Source organism: Enhydra lutris, unplaced genomic scaffold, assembly GCF_002288905.1.
Source record: "Enhydra lutris kenyoni isolate GAN:26980312 unplaced genomic scaffold, ASM228890v2 scaffoldscaffold90, whole genome shotgun sequence".
Classification (NCBI taxonomy): domain Eukaryota; kingdom Metazoa; phylum Chordata; class Mammalia; order Carnivora; family Mustelidae; genus Enhydra; species Enhydra lutris.
This window is the reverse complement of record NW_019154174.1, coordinates 2,290,652-2,311,973: the sequence shown is the minus strand read 5'-3', so window position 1 is coordinate 2,311,973 and position 21,322 is coordinate 2,290,652. Positions and strand designations below refer to the sequence as shown.

Genomic DNA, 21,322 nt, shown 5'->3' with positions numbered 1-21,322 from the left:
CATTGTTAATAGAGGGGAAAGGCCAAGTGTGTGGGCAAAGAGGCAGGCAGGTTAATAGATTCTGCCTGAAAAGATTTAAAAAACAAAACTCTGGCTTGTTTCTCTTAGTGAAATTGGAGGCAAGATCCCCTGTGGGGGGAGCCTAGCTAGGGAATGTTGAGGTGTGAGAGAGATAAAATACCCCTCTGTGAGCATAAAGAAATGAATTGAGCAGGAAATTTTGGCATGCAGTAAAGTGGGATTTAAGTCAAAAAGCATCAGATGGAACCCACCGCCCCTAGAGAACCATCCGTCGCTGCAAATCCCAGTTCACGATGCAGCTGTAGGAGGATGAACATTCCTCGGCCGAGGGAGACCGCGTCGGCATGGAGAACGTGCTCGCTGTTAGACACGGAATTAGAAACTCACAGAAATACCGTGGCAGCCGGCAAGCTGGACACATCTGCCTTTGATTGGTAGAGTGGGTGGAAAACAAATAAGGAGATAGAGGAAATGGAATAAAATCAGCTGAGGTAATTAGACAGTGAACTTTGTCTTATGAAGGATGCTTTCCTGTGGTCTCTGAATTTTCTTTAATGGATGTGGCTTACTTTATAAGGGTGGACTGTAAATATTAAGGAAAAAAAAACTTGTAAAGAATAGGTTTTAGTGGGGCACCTGGGTGGCTCAATGGGTTAAAGCCTCTGCCTTTGGCTCAGGTCGCGATCCCAGGGTCCTGGGATGGAGCCCCACATCGGGCTCTCTGCTCTGCAGAGAGGCTGCTCCTCCCCGACCCCCCCCCCCCCCCCCCCCGCCTGTCTCTCTGCCTACGTGTGATCTCTGTCTAATAAATACATAAAATCTTAAAAAAAAAAAAAAAAAAAGAAAAAAAGAATAGGTTTTAGGAGCAGGTAATGCCCAGAACTGAAGTCAGGACATTGGGTTTTGCTTTTCCCTCTGTAAAATGGGCCTGCCTTCTGCCGATTTTTGAGGTTAGGGGTGAGTCCCAACTTCCACATCCCACGGAACTGCCCAGTGAGAGGGTTTAAGGGAAGCGCAGGGCTGTGCTGGTTGCTCCCACTGCCCTCTTTGGTTTTAGGTATTTGGCCTCATCAAGGGAGCCAGAGTCGGCATTGTCGTTGATGTGTCAGCCGTCAGCCGTGGCTCTCAGAAAGAGGAGTTCCAGAAGGACTTCCTGGTAAGTTTCTCAGGCAGAGAGGTACCTGGAACACCCCCTCCCCCACTCCACATACACACACCCTCCCCTTTGTGAGCTTTGTGGACCGGCTTTGTTTCTAGCAACTGCAAAATGGGGTGTTTTGCAAAGAACGGTTCACACTTCATTAGCACCTACCGTTAAGGGAATATGTCAAGTTCCTTTTCAGTTCCTGTGTGAGCTTCTAGTATTCTCACCACAAGAGTCCCTACGAACTAGACTTTGCCGCAAGAGCCCCCAGCTCCTGGAAAGAGGACTGTTGCCAGCACAGCCTGGCACTGGCCTCCTGGCCGTTTCTGGACCCAGGGCCTGTTTTGTTTTCCTTGGCATGTCCACGACAAAGAAGCCGAGAACGCTGAAGGCAGATGACTGGCCTCAAGTCCCAGCCACCTCTACCACTTCTGGGCTGTGGCCCTGCTGCCTAATCTCTCTGTGCCTCAGTTACCTCTTTTGTAAAATGCAGGTGACAACAGTGGCCACCTGCCAGGGCTGCCATAGGATGGAAGGAATTCATGCAAATTAAGTGCTCAGAAAAGAAAACCTCTGTAACCTCTGTGCACTGATGTAGGGGTGGCTCTTTTCTTATGGGAACCCCTAGAGCTCTGGATGCAAGCATTCAGACCGTTCATAGGGCTCGACATGGGCGAGTCATCCAGACTTGTCCCCCCGCTCCTGGTCTCAGCAGATGTCAGGTAACGGTGCTTCGTGACAAGTCCTCAGGGCTGACTTTCTAAAGTTCTAAAGATCTGAAGATTCCCCAGGTGGGCTTGGTCTCATATTAGCCAGGGCAAGGTCCGTGTTAGTGACGGACAGATGAAGTTGTACCTAGTCAGGAAGAAGAGGAGGAACTATGTCACATTGGATATGTCATTGGCTGCAGCTTGAGAGCATCACATAGGCTGGCGTTGTGCCCACTGTGGCATCCCCACCTCCTGTGCTATGGAGAGAAACCCCTGCCCCCAACCTCCTCCCTGGATGCCACTGTGAAGGGTCCAACTGCGGCACAGACTGAGAGAGTAGCCAAGAGGATCATCCCCACTCCTAGTCAATGACCCGAGCGTGTGGCAGCCCTAAGGAGCTGGTCCAGAAGACATCAGTCCCCAGTCACTGGGACGGAGTGAGGACACGATCTCCGAGGGCGGTCTGCCAAGCTACAGGCTCCCTGCCCACCCCCACAACACAGGCTGGGATGGGCCACCAGGGCACACTCCCATGAGACTCAGTGGGCAGGAAGCAAGTGTTGGCTTGGGGCCACTAAGCAACCCCGTCCCAGCATGGCTGACACCCCGTCCCCAGGAGCCAGCCCCAATGTGAGGAGTGAAGCCAGGCTCCACGTGGCCCACGGCTCCGGGAACCAATATGTCCTTTTGTCTTCCAGAGCCTGGTTGAGGAGCAGCTGAGCCACAAGGAGAAGCTGTATGTCCTGTCCTTCGGCTCTACCGCCAGTGCCCTCTGGCCAGAACCAGTGGAAGTCAGCTCCTCCACGTGAGTGACCTCCCGGCCTTGGCCAGGGTGTCCGCTTGTTCTTTGTCCTCCCTCCATGACGGTGTGTTTCTTGAATGAATACAGTATAGACCTGAGACCCCAACAGGTGCATGAGTACAAAGAGACAGCTCACAAAGTGGAAACATGGGGATCCGTAACCTTCAGCAAAGTGGCCGCCCTTGCGAGCCACCCACAAAATGAAAACACAAGAAAACCACAAGGCGCCATTTTTCTCTAGCCAACTAGTGAAGAGAGTTATGTTATTTTGAAAATAATGCATCTTCAAAAATCCACATGGGGGGCGCCTGGGTGGCTCAGTTGGTTAAGTGACTGCCTTCAGCTCAGGTCATGATCCTGGAGTTCCGGGATTGAGTCCCGCATCAGGCTCCCAGCTCCACGGGGAGTCTGCTTCTCCCTCTGACCTTCTCCTCGCTCATGCTCTCTCTCACTGTCTCTCTCTCTCTCAAATAAATAAATCAAATGTTAAAAAAAAAAATCCACATGGTATGAAAGTGCAAGTAAGGAGAGACTCTCTCTCACCTCCCAATATCTGTTTCTTCTCCCTACTTCCACAGTGTGTCATGTACGTGTGTCAGTATGTTTATCCTCTTTTACTGAGACAGAAATAGAAACGCATTACACTCTCTTTGCCTTGATTTGAATGTCTTCCCCCTCAGTCCACAGAGATCTGCCTCATTCCTTGTTAATGGCTGTATAATATTCCACTGTATACATGTACTATGATTTAACTATCCTTTATTTGGAAGTCTCTAGTTTGTGGGGGTTTGGGGGGGAGTTATGGGGGGACAGAGAGAAGATGTGTAACAATTTCTACTTATTCCAGTAACTAAAAATTTCTTTTCCATGAAGAAAATATCCTTAACCGCCCACCAGGTGTTCGGTGCCACGCTAAGCACTTTTCATGGGCTATCTTATTTAATTCTTATGCCAGCACATGTAATAGGATTCTTTTCCCCATTTTGCTTACGAAAAAACTGGAACTCAGGTTAAGGCACTTACCCAGAGTGACAGAGCCCAGATTGGCTACCAAAGCCCAGAGTAGATTCCTAGGAAAAAAACCCTGTATGCATTTCTGGGATGGAGGTCCCCTGGCTCAGCACTGGCTGTAAAGAGGAGCCCTTCTGGCTAGAGAAGGGCCCAGCTCCAACAGTGCTGGCTCTGCGTCCTGCTCTGACAGTTACTGGGTGGCCTTGACCCATCCTTGAACTCTCCTTACCTGAGTGAGGCCAGAGATACCTAACCATCACTCAGCTCCTGTGGACAGGAGGTGAGGTATAAGGATCTGGCAGGTGGCAGGTCCTCGGTGAGGAAAGAGGATTTTTTGCTGTGGTTTCTGCTCCTGTTAGACCCCAATCTCCAGGATGTCAGACCTAGGAGTCACCATGAGGTCACAGGCAAGAGCTTCTCACTTCAGTCATTCCTAGAGGCCATTTGTCATTTGGGTCATATCTCTGCCACATGTACTATTTTTTTTTTTTTTAAGATTTGTTTATTTATTTTAGAGACAGAGAGTGAGCATGAGTGGTGGGGGGGAGGCAGAGGGAGAGAGAGAGTCCTCAAGCAGACAGACTCCCTGCTGAGCATGGAGCCTGAACTGGGGCTCCCATGACCTGAGCTGAAATCAAGAGTCAGTGCTCAACCGACTGAGCCACCCAGGCACCGCAACCTGTACTGTTTTAAAACATCAACTCTAGGGATGCCTGAGTGGCTCAGTGGGTTGAGCTGCTGCCTTTAGCTCAGGTCATGATCCTAGGGTCCTGGGACTGAGTCTCGCATCATGCTCCTTGCTCAGTGGGGAGCCTGCTTCTCTCTGCCTCTGCCTGCTTGTGCACACTCTCTCTGACAAATAAATAAAATCTTTAAAAAAAAAATCAACTCTACGTGTATAATTGAAGGATACGCTCAGAACCATAACAAGAAGCCCGTATCACTTGCTGTAGTTAGATTGCAACCATCACAATAAATACAATGAAAGCAAATAAAACAATGATATCAAATTCCAACTTGAAACCTATCAGTCTGGAGACGACGGTCGGCCTGGGATCTGCGCTCCCTTTGTGTGGAAGGGAGCCTGAAAGGTTGTAGTAATGAAAGACAGACTTACTGGCAACAAGCTGAGATTTTTTTTGAATTTTATTTTTATTTTATCTTTACTTTTATTTTTTTCTGTCAGAAGGAAAGAAAAATGGAAAGAGCAGAGCTCTTTCACTGGTAGTGCAGGAGGTATTTCATCAAGGAAGCGCTGCGTGAAGTCGTTTTCCCTCTTAGCTCTAGGGTGTATCCCGGCCCACGCGAGAGGCAGACACGCAGCCAAGGTGCCTCCTCCAGGAGCCCTCTCGGGGTCAGGGGGTTAACTCGGCATTTGGGGGAGTGGTTGGTGGCTTGGGGTGCAGAGAAGGAGCTTAGCCCAGGACCTCTGATAGTAGGGTCGCTAGAGTCCGGCCTGGTTTGAAATCCTGGAGTTGGCCATTTGCTTACAGTATCACCTTGGGCAAGTCCGAACTCTGTTTGCACATCTATAAAATTGGAAGAAAGGGATTGCCATCAAGAATTACTGTTAGCCACCTGGGTGGCTCAGTCGGTTGAGCATCTGCCTTTGGCTCAGGTCATGATCTCAGGGTCCTGGGATCGGGCTTCCCACTCAGTGGGGAGTCTGCTTCTCCCTCTCCCTCTGCCCCTGCTCATGCTTTCTCTCTCTTTCTCAAATAAATAAATTAAACCTTAAAAAAAAGAATTATTGTTAGTCTGAAATGAGCTCATGTTTGCCCTGGGCCTGGCACCTCGGAAGAGCACTGTGGTTGGGTATTTTTCTCCTCAGCCTCCAGGAACTGAAACTCTGGGTGAAGAAGCTACAGCCTGAGGGAGGCAGCAATTTGCTACAAGCCCTGAGGAAGATCTTCACCCTGAAGGAGCTGAATTCTCTGGTGACCATCATGAGAAGCTGGTAGGTCTCATTACCTATGTGGGTAATGGACCACATGAAGGGGGCTGGAGAACCAAAGACCATCACGCAGGGCTCTACACACAGGCTTGAGAGAAAGAGTTTGTTCACAGGTCGTCCGTCCACAGGTGTTGGGCAGGGCACCCAGGTCAGACCAGGCCTGCAGTCCACTCCACCTCGCATCTTCCACAAGTGACCTGGGACACACAGGTGGTCAGTTAGATTTGGTAGATATTCCCATTTTCTCTGGAATGTCCTCAAAGTGATCTGACCTGGGGTACCCCCTTTTCCTCTTCTGTCTTCTCCCCAGCCCAGATCAGCCTTCTGAAATTCTGTCTAACTACATCCAACAGTCTACCATGGGAAGGGGCCTCATCACCCACATCATCACCTACAAATGTAATAATCAAGTCCCCCTTGTAAGTACTGAGGATTCCCCAACATTTCCCTTGGATTGGCCATAGGGATCTAACTGGGCCATCTTGGAGACTCCATGCATGGATTGCCCACCACCACCAAGCTGTGGACCAGAACATGACTCCCCTTGTACCTGCTTCTTCCTTTGGGCAGTTGGGAGGTTCAGTCAAGGAGAAGCTTATGGGAGTACTGGCATTGCCCCAATGAGGATGCTGACCCTGTCACCATCCCCACAGGCTGTCCTAAAGAACCTTGCAGAAGCTCTTGGGGGCTACTACCACTGCTACAGCCCAGAAACAGAGGTAAGCCCTTCTGCCAACATGCGGCCCCTCTCCTCCCTTCCTGCCTGCCTCCAAGGCTGTGCCTGGAGGACCTGGGCCAGGAAAGACCACACTATGTACTTGCTTCCCCTCCTTGCTGCCATATTCAATGAGTTTGCACAAGTATAATCAGGTGAAGATGAATATGGGAAAAACAGGGACAGTATGAAGTCACAGGAGATCCTTTGCTGAGCATATGTGATGAGTGGATTGCACACAAGTGAGCCTAGAGTCCTCTTAAAACCTCGGTGGTAGAATCCTGAATCTCTATCCAGCTGTCATCATCATGGGCTCTGCCTCCCACGGCTCTGCTCCCACCAAAGCTGAGTCTGAAACAGTTGCCTCTGGTCTTCCTCCAAGACACATCCCTGCTACTGCAGAGGACCCGCCGCAGTCAGTTCTGAATGAACCATCAATTCTGTACCCATCTACCCATTAGTGTCCTTGTCCCAGGTAACCATAGCATCACACACCCTGTGTCCATGATGGAGGTAATGATCAGCAAATGTGTGTGTGGAGCCATTGGCAGACTGAGATTCCAAAGCTCGCAGGATGTGTCTTGCCTGTAACCATGAATAGCCTTAAGCCAATGAATGTCTGCATTTCACAGGGGTCAAGTGTCACAAAGTCTAGCATTTCACACCAGGAGCCAAGGTCAGACAACTTTTTCCTCGGTTACTTCCCTTCTGGTTACGCCATTTCCCAGACTCTGTTGAGACCACAGATCGCAGGGGCTAGGAAGGTACAGTAAATGAATGAAACTGGCTGATTGAAGAAATCTTTTATTTTAGGGGTGCCTGGGTGGCTCGGTCTGTTAAGAGTCTGATTCTTGGTGTCGGCTCAGGTCACGACCTCAGGGTCGTGGGATGAGCCTGGTTTTGGGCTCCCTGCTGGTAAGCAGTCTGCTTCCCTCTCCCTTTCCCTCTGCCCCTCCCTCTGCTCACGCATGCTCTCACTCTCCCTCTCTAAAATAAATAAACCATCAAAAAAGAGAAATCTTTTATCTAAAAGCCTGTGGCCCTCTTAGCTTCTGTATTTCTTTTTCTTTATAAAGTTGTGAGTACAACAAAGTTCATTGTCTAATTTTAATATAAACAAAAACCCAGAAAACAGTAGAAGGATAGTGAAAAACTAAGGATAGTGAAAAACTAAGCTGATTTGGCGGGGTGGGGGTGGGGCTGTGGAGGATGAGGTAGCTCTCACCCCATCTAGAGAGACGCCTCTGCTCAGCCCCGTCCCATTCCCTTCGTTGCTCTGGAGGAGTGTGACTCCCATTCTACTAGGTCTTCCACTAGTCCAAGAGCCAGAGATCTGGATCTGTGTGTTTGTGTGACTTCTTTACCTTTTTTTTTAAATGGAGGTGAAATTCACATAACATAAAGTTACCCACTTTAAAGTGAACAATTAGTAGCACTTAGTCCATTCAAAATGTTGTGCAACCACCACTTTTATCCAGTTCCAAAATGTGTTCATCCCCCCAAAAGAAAATCCTGTACTCATTAACCCATTACTCCTCCTGTCCCCTCCCCCACACCCTCTGGAAACCACCAGCCTGCTTCCTGTCTCGGTGGATTTGCCTATTCTGGATATTTTGTATAAATAGAATCATACACCTTTTGTATCTGTTGTCTTTACATTAGTATCATGTTTTCAGGTTCATCTATGTTGTGGCCGGTCTCAGAACTTCATTCTTTTTATGGCTGATTTATTTTCTAGATCTACAACCATCTGTGTGTCCATTCTTCCATTGATGGACACTCGGGTTATCTCCACTCTTTGGTGGTTGTGAACTGCTGTGAACATTAGTATACAAGTATCTGAGTTCCCGTTTTCAATTACTTTGGGGTTATCTACCTACAAGGGGAACTGCTGGGTTATGTGGTGATTCTGTGTCTAATTCTTTGAGGAACCGCCAGTCTGTTTCCCACTAGCCATGGGCAAGTGTTCTGGTTCTCCCCATCCTCACGGCTTGTAACTGTCCTTTTATTTATTTTTTTTAAAGATTTTATTCATTTATTTGACAGAGCGAGATCACAAGTAGGCAGAGAGGCAGGCAGAGAGAGAGAGGAGGAAGCAGGCTCCCTGCCAAGCAGAGAGCCCAATGCGGGACTCGATCCCAGGACCCTGAGATCATGACCTGAGCTGAAGGCAAAGGCTTAACCCACTGAGCCACCCAGGTGCCCCTCTGTATCTTTAAGGTTAGAAAACCCTTAGTTATTTAATAACACTGCAGGGCAATACTGTAGAGATAGAACACACCAAGTTTGTAGCTCTATCCAGCACACAGACCCTAGTTTATAAAGTTGGGTATAACCAACCCACCACTCAGCTTTAGGAAGTGACCTGGCTGCTTGCCCTTTCCTGCTAGAAGCCAAGTGACCTCTAATGGCTGATTGCTCCTCCTACCCCCAGGTCTACACTAGCTGGGACACAGACCGGCTGCTGGCAGAAATCCAGAAAGCCCAGAGCCTCCTGAGCCACATCCAAGCCTTGCACCATAGGACCCCCTGTGAGGAACTAACCAACATGATGAAGGAGGTAGGTGGTGTAGGTGAAGATTCTGGAGCTGGCCTCACTGGATCCTCCTTTCTCACCCGTCTCTCTGAGAGCGTGGCTGCTGAGGCCCCCGTGCGCTGACAGAGAAGGCAAGGCCGTGCCCTCTGCTGTACCCCACAGTTCTGAGCTTGTTGGGCCTTCCACTGTGCCAAAGGATCCTGATGGATTTTCTGACTGAAAAATGTATTTCAGAGAAAGGTCAGCAGGCTCGTCCCACCCCGCCCACCTCCCACTGTCCCCTCCCGACCCCTCAATTTCGAGAAGGATGAACACCTCAGCCCCACAGAGTGGGCCATCTTGAAGATGGTCTTTGCCACCCAATGCTTCATTTGTTTATATTTTAAAAAGACGATGAATTGCTCACTCATTTACTGAGTGCTCATTCTAAGAGGCACAATGCCTAATCCTTTAAATGCCTTATTTTAGCATAACAGCAACAGTCTGCTGTAGATATATTGTTACCCCTATTTTCCTGATGAGGAATCTGAAGTCAGAGGACTAAATAGTTTGCCTCAGATCCCAGAGACAGAGACAGATGAAGTTTGAATTGAACCTGGGGTCGATCTGATGTCAAAACCTCAGCCGGGAGTTTCCCACAATGCAATGCATGTATCAGTCGTGGTTTGCATGACAGTTACAAAGTGGTACATGGATTAATTTTTTTTAATGTGTAGTTAAAACTAGCTCATATGGTAGTAATACATCTTTCTAAAATTATTTGAGTACAAAAAAGGAAGTCAGTTTTTAAAATTAACAGTTAAGCTTTACTGTTGCACATTTGGTCTATTTATTTTTAATTTATTTATTGGACAGACAGAGATCACAAGTAGGCAGAGGCAGGCAGAGAGAAAGGAGGAAAGAGGCTCCCCATTGAGCAGAGAGCCCGATGCAGGCTGATCCCAGGACCCTGAGATCATGACCTGAGCTGAAGGCAGAGGCTTCACACAGGCGCCCCTATTTTTTAAAAGATTTTATTTACTTTATTATTTTATTTATTTATTATTTATTTTATTATGTATTATTTATTTTATTTTATTTATTTTATTTATTTATTTTAAAATATTTGAGAGAGAGAGTGTGTGTGAGTGGGGGAGGGGCAGAAGGAAAGGGAAAGAATCTTAAGCAGGCTCCACACCCAGCACAGAGCTCAACATGGGGCTTAATCTCATGACCCTGAAATTATGACCTGAGCCAAAATCAAGAATTGGTTGCTCTACTGACTGAGCCACCTAAGCACCCCTAAAGATTTTGGGTTTTTTTTAAGTATTCTCTACACCCAACGTGAACCTTGAACTCACAACTCCAAGATCAAGAGTCACATGCTGTACCAACTAAGCCAGCCAGACGCCCCCATATTTGATTTATTTATCTTATTTGTTTAAATTTTTATTTATTTATTTATTTATTTATTTATTTTATTATGTTTTAAAAACATTTTAATTTTTTTTATAAACATATAACGTATTATTAGCCCCAGGGGTATAGGTCTGTGAATCACCAGGTTTACACACTTCACAGCACTCACTGTAGCACATACCCTCTTGATTTATTTTTTAAAAAATTCTAGGTGTGCCTGGCTGGCTCAGTCAGTGGAGCATGCAACTCTAGATCTTGGATTTTTGAGTTCAAGCTCCATGTTAGGTGTAGAGAATACTTAAAAGTAAAATCTTTGGGGCGCCTGGGTGGCTCAGCAGATTAAGCCTCTGCCTTCAGCTCAGGTCATGATCTCAGGGTCCTGGGATTGAGTCCCGCATTGGGCTCTCTGCTCAGCGGGGAGCCTGCTTCCTCCTCTCTTTGCCTGCCTCTCTGCCTACTTGTGATCTCTCTCTCTGTGTCAAATAAATAAATAAAATCTTAAAAAAAAAAAAATAAAATCTTTACAGACAGTTGGGCGGCTCAGTCAGTTGAGCATCTGGTTCTGGATTTTGTTTCATATCATGATCTTAGGGTCATGGGATCGGGCCCTGCATTGAGTTTCCTACTCAGCACAGAGTCTGCTTTTCCCCCTCCCTCTGCTTCTCCCCCCATTCTTTCTCTCTCTCTCTCTCTCAAATAAATAAATAAAATCTTTAAAAACAAAAATAAAATATTTTTTAAAATTCTAAATAATAGTACAGTGGTACTCAGATTTAGAAAAATTCATGAAGGAGGTACTCAAATATCTAAAATTTGGGAATTGCTGTTCTATGTCTTATTTAAACGTGAGTTATGATTTAACATCTCAGAACCTCAGGCCTTCAGTTTGTAAATGTGGGTGCAGGAAGGCTGGGCTAGACCAGGGCTTCTGAAATGATCTGGTGTAGGAGTTACTTTTTACTTTGAAGCCTTGTGTTAGGAGTTCATGGAGAGGCCACCACCATCTCGGAGCCCAAAGTGCTGATCTTGATGGTAAGGGTGGGGAAGGGGCAGGAGGATGGACAAATCAAAGAGGAAGCAAGTTGCTGGGGACATCTCCTTCTTACCCTGGAAATTTCAACAACCTCCAGGAAAGGGGATGGGGATGGTGGGAGGGGACAGCAGAATTGCCTTTAATTTACCAGGTCATGTTTTCGGATGTTCCATTTAGGGGAACTGGGTGGGCTGGGTAGACTAAGGACTTCTCAACTCTAAAATACGATTTTGTAATAAGGGCTTTTAAATTTAATTTAGATTTCCACAGAGATTGCAAAAGGGCCACTCACAGGTCTCTTGCCTAAACCACCAAAGCATGAGGGTCCCCTCACAATTGAGTTCCCAAACTTGGACAAGACTTCTGCAGAATGGCTAAAGATCAATGGCCTAAAAGGTAAGTCCCCAAAGAGGGCAGAACCCAGGACTCAGGTGACTGATGAAAAGGCATAACCCCTCTGGGGCTCTAAGAGCTGTATCTCAAACTCCCACTGTTTATTTTTACAGCCAAAAAGCTAAGCCTTTATCAGGTTCTGGCACCCAATGCATTCTCTCCTGTGGAGGAATTTGTGCCCATTCTCCAGAAAACTGTCTCTTCAACTATCCATGAGGTAACTCAAATTCAGAGTTCTTTCTGGTCTTCTGCAGGGGGCTCCTCTGTGACCTTTCCCTTCTTAAATATTCAGGAAAGGAGAGTCATAAGTCAGAGCACGAGGAGCCTGGGTCTGAGGGCTTGGAGTGGGATGCAGGCTTTCCAGAACTTTCTAGAACTCTCATCACATCTACTCTAATGGCTGTTTTGCAAAGATTGAAACCGAATCTGGAAGATGGGGCAAGAGGGAGCAATCAGGGATAAGGGAGCAAGTCACCTCCTCCTTGAAGGTTTTCCTCCATGCACTCTGAACACACTCACTCCCCTTGTGTCCTCACTGCACCTGGTACAGACTTCTGTCCTAGCTCCTATAATGTGTTAACGTGTGTACTTATTGCATGTCTAAACCCCCACTAGAGTAGGAGCCTTTAAAAGAACAAACTGTCTTCTCCAACCTTGTATCCCTAGTACCTAGTACAAGCAAGCAGCCAATGAATGTTTCCCAGACAGCTGACTGGGTGGAAGGAAAGACATAAACATAAACATAAACATAAACATAAACATAAACATATGGAACTATGGAGAGGGGAAAAAATGGAAGGATCAGTGACAGAATAGAATAGAAGAGGATGGAAGGATGGAGAAATGGAAGGTGGGCATAATAGGTGAAGAGAGAGCTCAATGGAAAGATGGAAGAACCAAAGAGAACAGGGATGGATAATAGTAGCAGCAGACTGATGAGGGACTCAGTGGGTAGATATGACAACTTGGTGGAAGATGAAAAATTAGATTTTCCAAGTGTCCATGAAGGTTTATCCGGGTTCTCAAACCTAAGAATCCATGGCCAATATGTTGAAGGTCTCCCGACTCTGCTACTCCAAAACCAACTGTATCTTGTATCAAGACTCTGATGTTTGGAAGACCCTCCCCAGAAGGCAGCCTGGCTTGCTGTCAGGAATGGTGCATTCTGGGACCACGGTCCTCAAGGCCTTCTGCTGCCATGACCAGGGAGGCATAACCTGATGCCAGATATGCTTGAAGCCCATTTCCCTCTCACACATCTGATTTTGAGAGCCCAGTGCCCAAATTAAATGTATAATCCTTTCCTGTATGTGCCCATCCTGGCCACACCTGAGTGCAGAAGGCAATGGTACAATTTGAATGGCATGACGGGACAGTGAAGAATGTTCACGTGGACCCACCCTTCCTCTATGAGTACCAGGTTAGTAATGGGTCCAGTTGGTCAGTGCATGGGGTTTGGGAAGAGGGGACAGGTGGAAGGTGCCATGGAATGTGGAGACAGCAAGCCATTGACCAAACTCCCTCTTATAAACAGACTGTGCTCTGCCTCCAGGTGCCTCTGGAACTTTCTCCACCTGCTCCCCAGGCAGGGACCTGTCAAACAAACAGGAGTCTTTAATCTTTTGGGGGCAAGATCTACTTCCTTTCCCATTCCAGGCAATTAAATATGTGGACTGTTGTCTTCCTGGTCTTGTGACAGATTCACCCAGGATTCAGTGGAATGTTTATACTGCCTGGATACCCATGGTCCCATCCTCAGAAGCCAACCTTCCCCCACAGACCCCTTAACCGGCCATCCTCTTTGGCCCGTTGCTCACTCTGTGTGGCCCATGTTTCTGTTGCAGAAACAGCTCAGCAGAGCTCTTCGGACATATGAGAGACGGATCGAGTGGCTCTCCCTGGCCAGCCGAAGAATCTGGGGCACCGTCTGCGAAAAAAGGTACCTTCTCTCAAGTAGTGTTCTTGTGTTCTTGTCCTTTGTGAGTCCCATGTGTGACATAAGCACTTATCCAACTCATGAATTCCCTCTTAGTAACATCAGAAACCATCCCTTAGATTAAGGATCAACGATCACTCAGTAGAACCCTTGAGGAAAAAGTCACCACTACCATCATCAATATCAATACTGTCATCATTGTGTTACTCAGGATTCTTTCAGTTAAAAAGCAACCGAAACTAAATGCCAATTGGCTTAAACAAAACAGGGAGGTCTGGTTGAAGGTAACTGAAAATTCTCAAATAGATTTTTTTTTTAAGATTTTATTTATTTATTTGACAGAGGGAGATCACAAGCAGGTAGAGAGGCAAGCAGAGAGAGAGGGGAGGAAGCAGGCTCCCTGCTGAGCAGAGAGCCCGATGCGGGGCTCGATCCCAGGACCCTGAGATCATGACCTGAGCCGAAGGCAGTGGCTTAACCCACTGAGCCACCCAGGCGCCCCCTCAAATAGATTTGATCGCTGTCTTCAGGCACGGCTCCATCCAGGGGTTCGTGCGTATCAACAATGTATCTCCATCTCTCAGCTCCGCCTCCTTCACTGTTGGCTCTGTTGTCAGGCAGGCTTTCCCTTCCTCATAGCAGGATAGCCACCTGAGCTCCGTACTTACCTTCTACCAGGTTAGCTCTCCCAGGGCTTGGGGCAGGACCCGTCCAGGAGCTAATCTCTGCTGGTCTGGAAGGTAGGATGTTCTAATTGCCTAATGTCAAATGCCCACCCTTCAAGCTTGGTGTGGGTCTGTTCCACCCAAATCAAAAGGACTGACAGAGGCAGAGGAGTTTTTCAAAGGGAAATCAGGGTGCTGTTGTGAGGGGACGTGCTGGATCCTGAGCAGGGAGAAAGACCTAGAACCGTTCATAGCATCCTGACCATTCCATACCTTATTGGATGCATTACCACAAACAAAGCACCGTACTATTCTACCATTTAATTCTCAACAGTTCATAGTTGAATAGGCCAAGGACCAGAGAGGTTTTGTGACTTGCCTAAGTCACACAGGAAGTGGGACCTGAACCAAGATCTTCTGACTCTACATCCAGTAGATTTTCTTCTGCCATTGATAATTGCTGTCTTGTGCTCACTTTGGCAGCACATACGCTTAAAAATAAATAAATAAATAAATAGAACCATACTTGCTCTCTCAAAATGAGAGTGGAGGGTGGAGCTGGGAATTGATTTGAAGTAGGAAAGAAGGCCAGATGGGACTAGGGATTTTAAAAGAGAGAGAAGAAACAAAAAGATACATTTCTTTCCCCAGAGGCCCAGATACACCAAATTCCCCATCTCATTTCCTTACCTTGTTTCTGTTTCCCCTCCTGAGCCCCCAGCCTATGATAATAGTGAATGCTGGTGCTTTAAAACAGGGGATGTGTGTGAAAATCATTCTAGGCAGCCCCCTGGCCCTTAAACCATCTCCGCCATGCGACTTTACTCCACACTGGAAGCCCCTGGGGAGAGAAGCTTCCACGACCCCCTTCGTCTACCGTTGTAAACCCACTCCCCTTGACCTCACACCACAGAGAAGATTTTGGCCAGCTGTTGAGTCTGGCATGTGAAAACTCCCCTGGAAAGAACCTTAAATAGTAAAATGGAACAAAACAAACATTATCTGAGAGATTCGGTTCTCCTCATAAAGCTTGTGTTTCTTTTCAGGGTGGTTATACTGCTGGATATCTCTGTGACCAATTCCATGTACATTATTCATATCCAGCACTCCCTGCGGCTTTTGCTGGAGGAGCAGTTGTCCAACAAAGACTGCTTCAACATCATTGCGTAAGCTCCTCACTCCTGGGGGGAGGGGGTGCTGGGGGCAAGGGTCACGTATGCTCCCTGCCATCGTGCCATCGCAGGGCGGAGGTTCCTGGCGGGTAGCTAGATGACATCTCACCAGCACCCAGCATCCCAGGATGACCATCAGCTTATCTGACTCGAGTCATCTCGTTTGGGGGTATTGAATAATTAAATGGCTGCAGGACAGTCTCACTGGGCGAAGGTGATAAGTGGCCCCCAAACACGCTGCTCCATCAGCCAAGATAAAGTAACTCAGCCCATTGCCCCATTTGGATTCTGAGCTGATAAACACAAAAGAGCAAAAGAAGGGCCCCTGGGTATGCCCCAGTGTTACGTCCCAGTTCAGGACTGACTAGCAAGCTGCAGTATGTCAAGCATTGAAGATTCCAATTCCAGGGGCGCCTGGGTGGCTCAGTGGGTTAAAGCCTCTGCCTTCGGCTCAGGTCATGATCCCAGGGTCCTGGGATTGAGCCCTGCATCATCGGGCTCTCTGCTCAGTGGGGAGCCTGCTTCGCACCCCCCCCCCCGCTGCCTGCCTCTCTGCCTGCTTGTGATCTCTATCAAATAAATAAATAAAATCTTAAAAAAAAAAAAGATTCCAATTCCAAATGCAATTATATGGATTTCTATATATAACTAGATATATTTAAGTTATGTTTTACTATAAAATACATATAAGTTATATGTATTTAAAGTATATATTTTACATATAAATAATTTGGTACATATGTTTAAAATAAAAACGTTGCATATAGAATATATATTTTAAAAATCATGTCTAACAGGGCCACCTGGGTGGCTCAGTCAGGGGAGCATGCAACTCTGGATCTTGGGGTTGTGAGTTCAAGCCCCACACTGGATGTAGATATTACTTAAAAATAAAATCTTAATTAAATAATGTATATATGTGTGTGTGTGTATGTATATATACCCACACATATCTATAATAAGAATGTATCATAATGTATCTAATCCATATCTTCATGATTTCTGTGAGGCATTGGTGATCACAACCCTCTTGCATTATCACCTCAGATCTTGGTGATATTTAGCCAGTAATAATCTGTCAATAATGGAATTATGATTGCTGAATTTTGTTTGCTAGAATTTTATATAAAATGTATTATTGATTCCTGTGCAACACACCTATGATTTTCTTAGTTCTTTTTTACCAGATTTTAAATAAATTTTGTGGAAAAATAAAAAAAATTATGTAAGTATATATTTAAATTATATATAATTATATATCATATATTTAAATCTTGTACTATATATAGTTATATATAACTTATATATAGTTGCCTATAATTTAAATATATATAGTTTCATATATTCTAATGGCATGCCTTTTCCAAAATTAGGGACGAAAGAAAAGGAACCCACTTATAAGATTTATTTATTTGGGGCATCTATAAAAAAGATTTATTTATTTATTTGTAGCTCAGTCGGTTGAGTGTCTGCCTTCAGCTCAGGTCATGATCCCAGGGTCCTGGGATCAAGCTCCACGTTGGGCTCTCTGCTCAGTGGGGGACTTGCTTCTTCCTCTCCCTCTCCCTCTGTCTCTCTTCCCAGATTGTGCTGTGCTGTGCTCTCGCTCGCTCTCTCAAATAAATAAATAAAAACTTTAAAAAAAATTTATTTATTTATTTTAGAGAGAGTATGAGTGTGGGGAGGGATGAAAGGAGAGGGAGAAAGAATCTCAAGCAGACTCCCCACTGAGCACAGAGCCCGACATGGGGCTCGACCTCATGACCCCAAGATCATGACCTGAGCTGAAGCCGAGAGTCAGACACTCCACCAACTGGGCCACCCCAGACTATACATTTTCAATCATATTGATTCATATCAATAGGGAGTATTTTAAAACTATTAAGTTAGCAGTTAATATTAAATATTATTCTGTACCAGAGTCTCATCTTTTTCTGATACATTCTACAGAAAAAACAATGCTTAGAGAAATATTTTTGGCAAAGTTTCATTCATTTACCCATCCATTAATTCATTCAGTGAACTTTTATCAAAACCTGCCATGTACCAATCACTGCACTGGGGATACAGAAGTGAGTATGCACAGTACCTGTCCTCAAGGAGCTTAGGGCCTACTAGAGGGAGACAAGCCTCTTAAGAAATAAGGGTTATTAACTGCTTTCTGCAGAAATAGGCAGAAGGCAAGATCAGACTATCCTGCCTGAGCATAGGGAGGTCAGAAAGTCTTCACAGAGACACCCAGGTGGCTCAGCGGGTTAGGCATCTGACTCTTAGTTTTGGCTCAGGTCATGATCTCAGGGCCGTGAGATAGAGCCCTGCCTTGGGCTCCACGCTGGGTGTGGAGCTTGCTTAAGATTCTCTCTCTCCAAGGGACGCCTGGGTGGCTCAGTTGGTTAAGCAGCTGCCTTCGGCTCAGGTCATGGTCCCGGCGTCGTGGGATCGAGTCCCACATCGGGCTCCTTGTTCTGTGGGGAGCCTGCTTCTCCCTCTGCCTCTGCCTGCCACTCTGTCTGCCTGTGCTCGCTCTCTCTCTCTCTCTCTGACAAATAAATAAAAAAATCTTAAAAAAAAAAAAAAAAAGATTCTCTCTCTCCCTCTTTTGTTTCCCTCTGACCCTCCCCCACTGACCCATGCTTGCTCACTCTCTCTTTCTCAAATAAGTAAATAAAATCTTAAAGAAAAGAAAAACTCTTCACAGAGGAGGTGATCCTTTCACTGAGTCTTGCCAAATGAGTAGGTGTTTACCTAGCTCATGGGAATGATGGAGGCAGTGGGGAGGAAAGGCATTTTATTTATTTTTTAAACTTTTTTTAAAGATTTTATTTATTTATTAGACACAGAGAGAGAGATCACAAGTAGACAGAGAGGCAGGCAGTTGGGGGGGTGCAGGCCCCCCCGCCAAGCAGAAAGCCCGATGCGGAGCTCGATCCCAGGACCCCGAGATCATGACCTGAGCCAAAGGCGGAGGCCTAACCCACTGAGGCACCGAGGCACCCAGGAAAGGCATTTTAGGTAAAGAAAGCAACAGGGGGTACAGAAGTGTTGGAGCTATGGGACACAGACTCTGGAACTTTGGGGGACCATCAGGGAGTTCAATAAGTGAGAAAGAGAGATGGTACATGTCAAAATAAAACAGATGATGGAGGGTTTATATGTATAGGATGTGAGCTTTTATGCTATAGGACATATAGGCATCAGAGGATTTGAAGCACGGCAATAACATGATCAGATCTTGAATGCGCAGTCATGGCATGAAGGATATATTTAAGGGGGTGACCCTGGAGGGATGGAGGCCATTGGGACCGCTCAGTGGTCTGCACTAGCAGGGAATAGGCTTGAGCGGCCATGGGGATGGAAGAAGGGATGCACGGGAGAGGTGTAGGAGAGCTAGAATCCACAACACGAGTTACCATTTGGCTGTAGGATGTGAGAACAGTGAAGAGAAGATGTCCCAGAGGGAAGAGATCTTGGAAGAAGTTGATTTTAATCCTGTAGAACTGGAGATTTTCAAGAGGAGTTTCTAGAGCCGTAGGGAGCCCAATGAGGAATTCCTGTCAGGACATACCAGTTTCGGAGCCACCGACATTCTGGTTATGTGGTTGAGAAGGGCATGAAGTGTACCTGTGGAGACGGGAAGGGAGGAGAAGACATCCGAAGGCAGAACTGGCAAGGCTCTGATGTCTGGAGGGTGGGCAGAGGAAGAGAAACACCAAAGGAAGAGGAGAGCGGAGCAGCGGGAGGAAAACGAGGAGAGGATGGTTCAAGAAGCCACAGCTCAGAGAGGAACAGAGTCTGATCCTGCAGAAGCAAAGCAGAAGGGGACGAACAAAGGAATCCACTCAATTTAGCAGTAGAGTTCACTGATAACAAAACAATGAAATATAATTTTTTTTTTTTCAATTCAGTTTGGGAACCGAATATTTAAAATTTTCAAAATAACAAACACTGCCCAGTGCTGGTGATAATGTGATGCTCTACCCAACGGCCAAGGTCCCCCTACACTTTCTGTTTTTTTTTTAATCCAATAGAATATAAAGTTAACAGAACTTTTTCTGGGGAATAAAATTGGAGGAATTTTTACCCTCCAGATGTTGTTAGAATTTTTATCAAACTGTAGTAGAAGATTTATTATCCAACCACAATAGATATTTTCATGAGAGGGGGAAGGAGGTCATTGTTAATATTTGCCAGAGAACCTACCAGATGCTTGACTGCCGTGGGTTTCGGAGGAAGGAAAAGCTGAGGAGGTGGTGGGACATTGTTTTTCCAGGGAGCTGGTCTGGACACGGGAAAGAGAAGTGGCTAATGGAGTGGACCCTGGAAGAAAGAGGAAGTTATTTTTAAGAATGGACAGACTTAAACATGTGCAGAGACAGTGGGGCAGAGGGGAGTAGAGAAAAGTAGGGGGTGAGTGGGGGGAAGGAGGTATCTGTGGGCAGAGTCTCAGAAGGCCAGGTGGACGAATTCATCTTGAGCCAGAGAGGGGGGACATCCTTTCTTTGATAAAGAGGATCAGTCCTCTTTTCAAGGATTTAAATTCTACCTCAGAGAAATGAGATGATGTGGGGTTTTTTGTTTTTGTTTTTGTCTTTAAAGATTTATTTATTTGACAGACAGAGACCACAAGTAGGCAGAGAGGCAGGCAGAGAGAGAGGGGGAAGCAGGCTTCCTGCTGAGCAGAGAGCCCGACGTGGGGCTCGATCCCAGGACCCTGGGATCATGACCCGAGCCAAAGGCAGGGGCCTTAACCCACTGAGCCACCCAGGAGCCCCGGTTTTTGCTTTTTAATTAATTAAGAACTATAGGGGCACCTAGGTGGCTCAGTCAGTTAAGCATCTAACTTTAGCTCAGGTCGTGATCTCGGGGTCCTGGGATCGAGCCCCCTGTCGGGCTCCCTGCTCAACAGTGATCTGCTTCTCCCTCTCCCTGTTCTCTTTGCCTTCCCTGGCTCGTGTGCGTGCTTGCTCTCAAATAAATATGTAAAGTCTTAAAAAACAAACAAACAAAAAACTATAGTACAGACAGAGTAAAAAAACTGAGTTGTGCAGCTGAATCAGGTCTAGGGGAATTTAAAATGGGCCAATGACTCCCTCCTTTGAGGGATGGGGAAGTCAGAAATCTGGCCAGAGCTGTTCCTGGCTCTGAGTCTTGAGACCCCCAGCTCTGCTCGCACTGCAAATGTACCGTGACACATTTGTCACATACGTGACAGGCAAGGAAATCTTGTGGCTGATCCAGGCCAGTGACATCCTAACATTTTGGGGTGTAATCAGAATTTTGTCCCCCTAAAAGCATGGGGATCCCAAAGACCTGGGGTGTAGCATGGATATATCTCTTGCTTAAGAACACATTCTCTTTTCTTCCCTCCCAAGATTTGGAAGTACAATTGAAAGCTGGAGGCCTGAGATGGTTGCCGTGAGCCACGAAAACCTACAAAGCGCCTGGCGGTAGGTGACCATCCGAGACTGCTCCTGCTGTGTCTGAGGGCAGCCTCTGTGGTGCCATTTGCTCTGTCCCTCTCTCTGGCAGAATCCCCACCCTCCCCCTCTGGGGCCTCGGGCTGGCCTCCCTCAGCTGGCCCCCCTCAGCTGGTCCCCCTCAGCTGGCCCCCCTCATTTGGCCTCCTTCAGCTGGTCCCCCTCAGCTGGCCCCCCTCAGCTGGCCTCCCTCAGCTGGCCTCCTCAGCTGGCCTCCTCAGCTGGCCCCCCTCAGTTGGCCTCCTCAGCTGGCCTCCCTCAGCTGGCCTCCTCAGCTGGCCTCCTCAGCTGGCCCCCTCAGTTGGCCTCCTCAGCTGGCCTCCCTCAGCTGGCCTCCTCAGCTGGCCTCCTCAGC

General features: G+C 46.8%; 1 protein-coding gene across 13 annotated transcripts in view; it reads left to right on the top strand.

Annotated features, from left to right (window-relative positions):
- LOC111162317 (von Willebrand factor A domain containing 3A) overlaps positions 1–21,322 on the top strand; it is a 77,886-nt gene that overhangs the window by 33,761 nt on the left and 22,803 nt on the right. For 11 of the 13 annotated variants that reach the window (XR_002641567.1, XM_022526660.1, XM_022526662.1 and 8 more), the window contains 13 exons: positions 1,079–1,177; positions 2,574–2,680; positions 5,520–5,645; positions 5,953–6,061; positions 6,296–6,361; positions 6,990–7,121; positions 8,792–8,917; positions 11,585–11,720; positions 11,831–11,934; positions 13,057–13,137; positions 13,562–13,656; positions 15,365–15,484; positions 20,863–20,937. Coding sequence is in view for 12 of the 13 variants with exons in the window: in XM_022526660.1 (XP_022382368.1) it covers positions 1,079–1,177; positions 2,574–2,680; positions 5,520–5,645; positions 5,953–6,061; positions 6,296–6,361; positions 6,990–7,121; positions 8,792–8,917; positions 11,585–11,720; positions 11,831–11,934; positions 13,057–13,137; positions 13,562–13,656; positions 15,365–15,484; positions 20,863–20,937 (1,376 nt within the window). In the remaining variant the exon portion in view is untranslated. The remainder of the gene's footprint in view (positions 1–1,078; positions 1,178–2,573; positions 2,681–5,519; positions 5,646–5,952; positions 6,062–6,295; positions 6,362–6,989; positions 7,122–8,791; positions 8,918–11,584; positions 11,721–11,830; positions 11,935–13,056; positions 13,138–13,561; positions 13,657–15,364; positions 15,485–20,862; positions 20,938–21,322) is intronic. The other 2 variants (XM_022526664.1, XM_022526663.1) reach the window with 2 other exon arrangements.